Consider the following 10,335-nt stretch of genomic DNA (forward strand, 5'->3'; position numbering starts at 1 on the left):
GCTGCTTTCAGCTCAAACCTACAATAAAACTTGTGGTTGTTGAAGTACACTCTCCCATTCTCAGGTGGAGCTTTATTCATAACAGACTTCAAGTGGAAAAGTACAATAACCCTGATGTTTGTATTGGCTTGTTCAGTTTTAGCACACTTACATAAAGCACTGCATTGTTGGTTTCGCTGACAAATCACCTCAGTGTTTGCAGGTCTAGTCGCTGTTACAACTGTTCTCCACCTGTGACTGACTGCACTGACAAACATGTCCACCAGATGGGGCCAAACCCTATTTAGAAAACCAGTAGTAGAGTATGGATATTGGATGTTGTCACTGTGAGAGTTGAAAATCAGTTTAGAAAAACATCCATTGAGGGCAAACTGTGTTTTAATAATTTATTTTTACTTGTTAAGTACTTTAATTACTCTGATTCATAAACGTTGACTTGCATTTTTTTTGTCTTCACGGTGTATTACCATTTTTCTAAGTTGTCCTCACCATAAAAGGATCATGTTTATTGAAAACTATGAACAGTCTCCCCTTGCAGCAGGAAACAAAACAGCTTTCGGATTCATTGAAACATAAAAAAGGTAACGTATTAAATCACCAATAGGCCTTTAAAAGGTCCAAATTGTAAGAATGTTGATTTTTTTAGTCTCATTCCCAAGTCGGGCCGGCCACCAACCCAAAGGATTAATTTATTATATGTCAAAGACGACCTATAATAAATTCATTACTGATCCAAACTTTATGAATGTTTTTTGTGACAAAGTAGTTTGTGTTCCTCTCATTGCATCACAGAAAAATGAGAGCTGTAGAAACCACTGGAAGTGAAGGCTGCCATGTTATACAAGTCCGTTACAAGTGGATGGAAACTTTTGACCACAACTGTACAACCTCCATCTTGTCAGTCCTCACAGGAGACTTACCTGCTTGTTTAACACTCATTTAGCTCAAGCAGCAATGCAGGTAAGAAATGTGAAATATTATTTAGTGACATGATGGGTTTACTTTATTGAAAAACAATGAAAACCGTTATGTGCACTGGTATATCAACAAATGTCAAACAGTCCATTCAATCAAATTTCATCTGCTCAAGTGTTTCTTTGTTTTCTGTCTTAAAATGAAATTTGAATTGTATTATGTAATTATTTGCAGTACAGTTCAAATGAGATGTTTTATAAAAGGTAATTACAAAAAATATTTTACACACGCACACACGACGCAGGCACGTTTGCCGTATCCCACTACTGGTCTTCATAGAAGATTTTAGCCATAGCGAGGGCGACCTTGGCAACCTTTTTGTCCTTGGCGTCGGGGCCCATGTTGGCACGTGCCAGTCCTATCCAGTACTGCTCTGTACGCACCTGGTAATCCGTCACTGTCTCTCCCTCCTGCACCGCGGGGTGCTCTTCTTCATCTGGAAACACACAGTCAGGTAGACAGGTTAAAGCTGCTCATAACATTTTACAAAATCACGGTCAAATTTAGTGAGAACAGCTTCTAGCTGGTTTGCAGCCAGATCGAATATCAACTTTGAGGGAGCCTATCTGCTGCTTATTTCCCAACAGGCAGAGTTAAGTAGACTCAAATGAACAGGAGTGGCCAAGGTAACAGTTAGTCTAACTCCTAAAGACTGGCTATCTTAGACAGAACAGTCAGGCTTACAAACAGGGAGCATGGAGGCAAATATAAGCTCCGGTGTTTATAAAGCTTTACCCAGGCAACTAGGCAGTAAAAGTCTATATATGTATAGAGTCACTGATACTGTATTTTTGAGGCTGATACCAATATTAATATTTGAGTGTTTAAAAATCTGATAATGATAAATCAGCCATATTTATTTAGGGGCATGGCTGTACAGAATGCAGAGGCCTATTGCGAATATTTGGACTTGCAATAGGAGTAAAAGAATCTATGGCTCGGTCCTATTCATGTGTTGTAGTGAATGAGGATGAACCCTGTAACTGAAGCAGCTAAATGAAATGAAGTCATCATTGCACTCGTCCTCTTCCTACTGTTACATGACAAAATGTCTGCTGTTAAAAAGGCCTGTTTTTGGTCAGTTGGCCAGGCTACCACTTTGACTCAGACTGAACTATCTCAATAAGCATTAAATAGGTTAACATTCATGGTCCTCAGAGGATGAATTCAACACAGTTTGGTGATCTTTCGAGTTTTCATCTAGCGCCACAACGAGGCTGCCATTATTGTGAAATTATATCAACAACATTGGACTAACTAAACTAAGGCAGTGCATGGTAAATATTATACCTGTTAAAAGTCATTTAACATGCTAATGTTAGCTGATGTTTAACACTGTGAGTATGTTAGCACGTTAATGTGAGCACTTAGTTTCAAGCATCGCTGTGTCTAGGGTACAACCTTAAAGATCTGCTAGCATGGCTGTAGACTCATAGGTTTTGTTCAGACTGCAAGCAAATCAGATCCGTTTCTCAAATCAGATCTTTCAAACAGACTGTCTGCTGGCTTAGTGATCAGAGTGATCAATTCGCATTTGTGTCCAAACATCTCAAACCTATCTGCATGAGTTGCTGTGGTAACAACATGGGCATAATTACACATGTTTGTGACGTGTATTCCAAACAAAGAAGCATGAGAAATGGAGAGCCATCAAAGACGGTCCACAGACAGTTACTGTGTGTTGTCTTCCATGCCGGATTCTGCTTAGTCACTCTGCTGCACTTCTGTCACTCTGGATTTGATGTTGTTGTTGTGCGTGGCACTGAGAGTGACGCGAAAGACATTTTGAGTGGCCAGAGCGTCCGGACTGAGACGTATCTGTAGAAATCCAGTTGGAATCATATTTCAAACCACCTCTAATTGTGGTTAGGATCCAATTAGCAAAACTCACATTTCATGTGTTTGTTTGCTCTGCAGACTTTCTAAAATCAGTCTGAATACAATCATCATATGGCAAAAAACAGATTTGGGCGAGCACAGTGAACAAGGCCGTAGTCTTTTTCAGTTGTGACCTGTACTGGTCAGGACATTCAACAGTTGAAATCTAAAAATGTCTCTCTGTCTCAGCCCACCTTAGACAAAAGTTTGGATTACTGTGTGTAATTTCTTGTTCACTATTGGCTAACATATTGACCAATGTGCATATATTTGCAAAAAGGGGATATTAGCAAATATATTGGTATGGCCAATTCAAATATATAGATAGATTAAAGACATTTAGAAACAGTATGTTGCATTCAGTGCCTAGAGGTTCCTACTGATGCCATATCAGATTTTATATTGGAGATGTTTTCACGTGTTTTGAAGGTTGGTGTAACTGTTTTGATGTCAACCACATCCTGATCCGGATACTGTGCTTGTTTCTAATCGTGGTCACATCAGAAGGTGAAGTGGGAACGAAAGAGACACAAGTGTAGGACAGAACTATCTCTTACCTTCCTCATCCTCGCTCTCCTCTTCAGACTCGTCCTCCTCTTCCTCCCCCTCTGCTCCTTTGGCCTCCTCTTCCTCATCATCTTCCTCTGACTCAGACTCTTCCAGCCACTCCTGTGTCTCTGAGGAGAAAGAATCATAAATCCAAATGAAACTCACGCCGTTCTCTCCCATCTTATAATCCTCCAACTGCTCTCCTGCGTCACAAGATATTCGGGCCAGACAAATCGTCACACTGGCTGCTTTACGACTATCAGCTGAGCTCACCATGAATTCTTTTCATATCTTTCTTCTTGTCATTCTGATTGCATGTCTTCTTTACTTACTTGGGTCCATTTCAACCAGAACCTCCCACCGGTCCATCTTGTGGAGATCCAGGCAGTAGAAGTCGTTCAGGGTGAATTGGCGGTCACCGACCTCAAACATTCCCCCGTACAGGAAGAGCTTGCCCTGACGCGTTGTTGACATGGAGCTGGACCTCGAGCAGGGCTCCACCAGGGGGGCAGAGGCTGAGGTATAAGGAGGTGAAAACGAAACATGTAATCATCCAGCCTGTCTATATTTTTTCAGTTTTCACATTTTAAATTTGTGTGTGTGTTTGTGTAATCTTGCCATCATCCTCCTCCTCTTCCTCTTCTTCTTCCTCCTCCCCCTCTTCCTCCTGAGCTCCAGGGATCACTTCCTTGATGGTCATCACTGTGCCGTCTTCCGTGACGATCTCCTTGACGACCTCAGTGGGTGCTTGTGACGCCGACTCCTCTTCCACCCCCTCTGTCTCGGCTCCCTCCCCTTCAGCTCCAGTCTTCTTCCCCCTCCGGCGCTTCTTCTTCTCTGACTTGTTTCCCTGGAAAGACAAAATTAAAATGATAAACTATCACAGACAGCGAGCAAGTAGTTAAACACGGCTTCATATTGTAATGATTTGTTCACGTTATAGGCTCTAGTTTAATTAAGGGAGTTGGACTCAAGGATGAACATTGGAAATTCCCTCAAGGTGTTTCTGAGATATCATGTTCACAAGAATGAGGCGCCATTGGGTCACAGTGACCTTGACCTTTGACCACCAACATCGAAGCAGTTCATCCTCGAGTCATACTGGACATTTGTACCAAATTTGTAGAAATTCCCTCAAGGCCCTCCTCAGATATCGCGTTCACAAGAACGGGACAGACAACCTGAAAACAAACTGGACAAACACTCATTCATGCAGCAGCTTCAGAGTCTCACCCTGAGCAGGCCGGGGAACCAGCGGTTCTTCACTGTATCATACAGATAGAGGTCATTGTAGAAGTCGCCCTCCAGTGACTCTTCCTCTTCCTCATCACAAACCCCACCAAACAGTACCGCCCGGCCAGCTGGGCCCGCCGCCAGAGAGAAACCAGAGCGAGGAGGGGGCTTGTTACCGGAGGGGCTCAACCTGGACCACGACCACTTCTCTGGAGGACAGAGGAACAAAATAATACCAACAAGGATATTGGCTGGATGTTTTCTGTGAAGGTTTATCACTTATGTTGTCTTAAATGATTTTGTCTCCAACTATGAACTTTTTCGTACCTTGGTCAGCTTTACCCTCTCGCTTCAGGAGAAACATGTCAGAATGGATGGTCCCCTTCTCCACATCTTTCTTCACTCTCTGTAGAAAAAAAATCACACAACTATTACTCAGATTTCAGATCTTAAGTAATATCCATATGGGAGACACAAACACACACTCACCACTTTGGAGTATCCTCCATAGATGATGACGCCTGTGCCGTCGGGCGTGGCGGACATCTGACAGGCGGAGCGTGGGGAGGGGGCGGAGCCTGACGTAGTGAGGCGTGACCAGGAGAAGGTTTCCAGGGAGAAAGAGTAGACGTCATTGTAGTAGATAAAATCCCTGCGGTGGGAGGAAAGGGAAGCGGGAGGTGAAAATGCTGAAACTAAACTGAACACTGCTGTGTAGAGAACAGTCAAGTGATACGGCAAACACTTATATCCAACATATACAGAGCAGCATTTATTTGAAGTCATGTTGGTTTCCACCCGATCAATCCAAGTCCAATATTCACCTGCTTTTTAGCTATTTGTGGTGTCCACTGTGTCCGTGTGCTGTAACATTGTGGGCCACTGTGAAAGCAAAACAGTTTGCTAAAAGACACTAAAATGCTCTGTTGGGCTGAGAAGAACCCAACAGAGCATTTTCTCACTGTGTTTGTCTCTAGAAGTGACCCTGTTCATGGTGCACGGTATGAATTTTACTGAGCCGATACAGACCGATAATTACCTGTTTCTGATGGCAGATACCAATATGAAGTCTATTCCAACCTGATGGTAAGAAAGGCTAAAATGTAGTGAGCAAAGATGGATGATTAATTCCATAGCTCTTAAAAGATGTGTTGGGTTAATACTCGTAGACTTTTTCCTTCCTCTGTACATTTGAGGCGCATGTACTGTATTCTTCTTCTGGTTTATTGGCAGATCGCAAACCAACTGTAAAGGTGCATACCACCACGCACTGTACATAAATTCAGAGGTCATCTTTTTTATGTCAACAAATCTACATAATGAGAACCACATGTCGCTGTCTTTTTAATATTACCATTTAAAATTACACTTATTTTAAAAATTCATTACTTATACAGCCAGGCCATGTATGTCACTATGACTAAGTCCAACTTTTTCATTTTGATATATTGACTCTAACAGATGAAAGTTTGCCGATCTCTGTGGGATGATCTCTTGGTTTCTAGCAGCATTAAAACCAACAGAACTTGGAAGAGGTTGTCTTCCTTCATCCATTTCAGGGTATGGAGAGAGTAAAGATGTCATCAAACATGCTACCTGCCCATGGTCAACTCAATTACAAGCATACAGTACAGTCCATGTTTATCATTCAGTAGCCTTCTGCCTACCTGGTGCTCTCATGGAAACCTCCAAACACCAGCAGCTGTTTCTTGCTGAGGACCATGCGGTGGCCGCTGCGACCTGATGGACCGCCAGGAGCCCTGAAAAACACAACACCTGAACTCAATTCTGATCACCGATGTCTGTGAAATCATAATTATCACACCACGCACCTATGGGACTTATTTTACATAATCAAGCACTGTTTTTTATGAAGCAGTGTATTTCTTATTGACTTGACTAATATAAAAGGAAATGATAGGACCAATTCAGAATTCCTCATATATTAATTCATCACAAAATAGTCTTTATGGCAACCCGACATCCATTTTTATGACCCTCTGCACATACTTGATGTTCTCCCAGGTGTGTGTAGCCAGGTGCAGCACCCAAAGGTCCTTGTAGTGGTAGAACTGTTCCCCGTTTGGAGAGGCAAACTCTCCCCCAAAGACCCAGAGCTGACCTCCGCCCTGGGGAACAACCACCGCCTAAGGGATGGAGGGGAGGGGAGACGGAGACACAGAGGAGGGACAAAGAGGAGTGGAGGAAGACAGCTGCATGAACACAGTGAGATAAAGAGGTTTAATGTCCTCAGATTTAAATGGTTTCGTTGCAGCAGGCCATCAGCTGTGATGACATTGCTGATAAGTTTCAAAGTCTCCCCTGACCTGTGCGACAATAGTCTTCCCCCTGGTGGTTAGAACGAAGAATCACAACAATGATCAAGGACTTCCAAGCAAATTTGATGTTACCAGGGTCTATTAAAGGGTAACTTCAACATTTTTCAACCTTAATCTCTATCTATTGGAATTTAGTTAGTGCTGAGGGACACACCAGTGAGCCCCCCTCAATGTTCTCTGTGTCGCTGGGGGGCGTCATAGAAGGGCTGACTATGATACTCTGGCTGGATGCTTATTCGAGTCAGAGTAAAAAACTAAAGGCATCCAGCAGAGAGAGGCCGAGCTGCAGCTGAAAGAGCGTGAGAGGACATGGTCAACAGCGACTATCGAGAGCTGCCGACAGAAGACGGCAACTGGTGGTGAGTTTGCTCACACTGCCCTCCCACACCAACAGAAACTGATTATTTCTGCTGCAGTGAATTTTAGCGTGGGCAGTTTTTGCTGGATACTGTCGCCGACAACCAGCCTGAAGAAGCGCCTGTGTGTTAAAAAGTTCACTTCTGCTTTGCGTAGAGGTCAGCCAGGGACCTTCTTCAGGATCCTAAAGATCAACTGGACAAAAACAAGACCAGCAGGGCCGAGAGGAAATATGACCACTGAGTGAGTATTTTGTAGTCTAATGCAATGTTTAAATATATTTAGAAAATATGTAGGCATACAGTTTACCGTCTCAAAACATACAGACCTGTGGAAAACACACACTAAAGCTTATTGTAATTAATTAACACAAAGCCACTTAATTCAAAGCACTAAGCACCCCAAAAAGGACGTGTTGAACGTCTGTTCCTTAGCCATCAGTGTTGGGGTCGGAGAGGGCACTTCAAGAGCGGAACACCAAAAGGCACATTGAGAGTGCACAGAGCCAAGCAGCATCTCCGAGAGCGCTCGGGGCTGCAGCTCCAACAGATGACAGTGAGTCAAACCAGCTGGTAAACCTGCAGCAGATCATCTCTCCGACCACCGAACCTGCTCCAGAGGAGGAGAGGAGAGTAATCGACGTGATCAAAACTGTAACCAAAGAATTACAGACGGCTCACAGCTTCACACCAGCAGCCTCTGAGTGCGAACAGAATAATCGGCCTCAGCTTCACAGAGTGACTTTAAAAACAGTAAATGACTTGCTTTATATTTTTTAAATATAATTTCCATGAGGCTCTTCTTCTCAGCAGACAGACTACAGGTTATAAAGCTGCAAGCAGGAAAACTCTATAATCCAACTTACACTTTCAAGACACCACACACTGGGGATTCTATTGGCTCATTTAACTACATGTACCATCAACACTGATTGGGATATTCGCATAAAACATGGTGAATTTCTCCTTTAATTATAGTTATAGTTAACTAATTATTAAAACCTGATCTTTGCTTACTTGGATGTAGTACTAACGTAACAAAGAGTCAAACACTCACAGGCAGGTGGACAAATAGAGGAGTATGTGTTGTTTTCTGTCTGCTGGATTGTTAAACTGTGCAAAAAACATTGCACTGTTTCGCACCAAAAGAGGCGTAATGACCCTCGCTGTGGGTGTACCTGGTGAGAGCAGCGTGGGGGGGGAGGGTTGGGGATCTCTGATTTAACCCAACAGTTCTTCTTGATGTTGTAGAAAAACAGATCATTGTACAGGAACGTCTGCAAAAAAGGCAAGAACAGGATTTATTTAGTGTAAATACTGCGGTAACAAACTGACAAAACTTAGAAAAAAGGAATCACGCACATCAAAGCTCATGAGCTTTATATACAGTTTGACCATGTGAACGATTGTGAACAAAATCTCAGTTGACCAGTCGTTTACATTAAGAATAAAGATGAATTCTGCTTTAAAGAGGCTGCAAAATTATTCATCTTAAAAAGACATTTTAGGAAAGTTTGTAAGAAAAGTGGCAAGTTTCATTAATCACTGAGGATTTTATTCACTACCTTCCTGCCGTTGAAGAACTCTCCTCCAAACAGGATGAGTTCATCTTTCTCAGGATGGGCAGAAAGAGATGCATTCAATCTGAAAAACATAAAAACAGATCAGAGACTGTAAGACATGTACATCATCCAGCCATGATAGTCTTGATTCAGGTATATATAAGTTACACATTCCTGTGAAACTGCTTCTTAGTCAAGCTTGCAGCACGGCTGTAATGACAGCAAAGTTGGTCCGTCAGTCGAGACTGAAATATCTTGTTGAGATATAAGTGGTGGAGGATGATAATTGTGACGTTGTTTTAACCATTGCTGATTAGACTGGATCATGATGGCCAGATGTTAATCAACACTGTTTAATGTGAGATAGTGAAATACATTTGTTGTGTGTTATACATTTGTTATGTATAGTGTTTTTTGTCATGATCTCTCTGCGTGTTCTGTGTTTCACTTGGATGCACAACCATTTCCCCATTAGGCAGGATACATCTGAAGAAGGTGATGCAGTCTTTTTACCTTGGTGATGGAGGTGGACATGTTGTCTCTACGACCTGGGTCTTCTTTGCATCCAGAGTCTGAAACTCAGCAATCAGAGCCTCCAAATCCTCCTGGAGACAGAGAAGGGAGGCAGGAAAGATGAAAGATGGGAGGAACAAAACCAGAAGGAGGTAAAGGGCTTTCAAAAAATAGCTAGCTGTGGGTCCTAGGGATATTACAGACAGTTTACTTTTCACTAATCAATCAGTTAGCCCTTGCTGCAGTGACGAGGCTAATAGCTAGCTACAAATCATTTTACAACACACTTTTAACAGTAATTTCTACAAAGCTACATAACTATTGGCCTTGTCCTCTTTGTGAGATATGAAAAGTACAGATATTATCATATAGCATTTATCACTTAGTACAGGTGGAGTGTTACCTCCTCTCGTTTGGACCTCTTTGAAACCTTTTTCTCCATCTTGGCGGCTGTCTTCTCCGCCCCCTTCACCTTCTTCTCTTTCTTGCCTTTTTTGCCCATGACTGCTGTGAAGCACAGACTGATAGTGTTCAAGTTAAAGAGGTTTTATCTGTTATTTCAGAACGAAGTCGGTGTCACATGGAAATCCAAACAAACTCGCGTGCCTTCCCTCTGACAAGTGGGATTTACTTCCGGCAACAAACTGGAAGTTAACACGGTGTAACAATGTAACAGCGCCCTCTAGCGTGGCGGAGGACACAGAGAAGTTCAGGTGTCTATATACAGGTCCTTCTCAAAAAATTAGCATATTGTGATAAAGTTCATTATTTTCTGTAATGTACTGATAAACATTAGACTTTCATATATTTCAGATTCATTACACACAACTGAAGTAGTTCAAGCCTTTTATTGTTTTAATATTGATGATTTTGGCAAAAAAGTCAAGAAAAACCAAAAATCCCTATCTAAAAAAATTAGCATATTTCATC

At 42.3% G+C, this 10,335-nt stretch overlaps 1 protein-coding gene across 1 annotated transcript; it reads right to left on the reverse strand.

The window, feature by feature from the left end:
- Positions 1–985: 985 nt before the first annotated feature.
- Positions 986–10,020, reverse strand: klhdc4 (kelch domain containing 4). Its single transcript, XM_084364586.1, has 13 exons — positions 9,809–10,020; positions 9,406–9,497; positions 8,896–8,974; positions 8,509–8,607; positions 6,646–6,782; positions 6,303–6,395; positions 5,125–5,287; positions 4,963–5,041; positions 4,636–4,844; positions 4,021–4,252; positions 3,735–3,917; positions 3,411–3,530; positions 986–1,411 (listed from the first exon to the last, which is right to left on the reverse strand). Exons 1-13 carry the CDS (start codon positions 9,905–9,907, stop codon positions 1,239–1,241), a joined length of 1,758 nt encoding a protein of 585 aa, XP_084220712.1. The 5' UTR covers positions 9,908–10,020; the 3' UTR covers positions 986–1,238.
- Between the last annotated feature and the right edge of the window lie 315 nt (positions 10,021–10,335).

Source organism: Pagrus pagrus, assembly GCF_965226575.1.
Source record: "Pagrus pagrus genome assembly, chromosome: 10".
Classification (NCBI taxonomy): domain Eukaryota; kingdom Metazoa; phylum Chordata; class Actinopteri; order Spariformes; family Sparidae; genus Pagrus; species Pagrus pagrus.

Coding starts and splice junctions, on each gene's coding strand:
- klhdc4 (XM_084364586.1), bottom strand. CDS start 9,907: ATGGGCAAAAAAGGCAAGAAAGAGAAGAAGGTGAAGGGGGCGGAGAAG. Junction 4,845..4,962: donor AGAGGGTAAAGCTGACCAAG/GTACGAAAAAGT, acceptor TCTGTCCTCCAG/AGAAGTGGTCGTGGTCCAGG. Junction 3,918..4,020: donor GGAAGAGGAGGAGGATGATG/GCAAGATTACAC, acceptor CTTATACCTCAG/CCTCTGCCCCCCTGGTGGAG.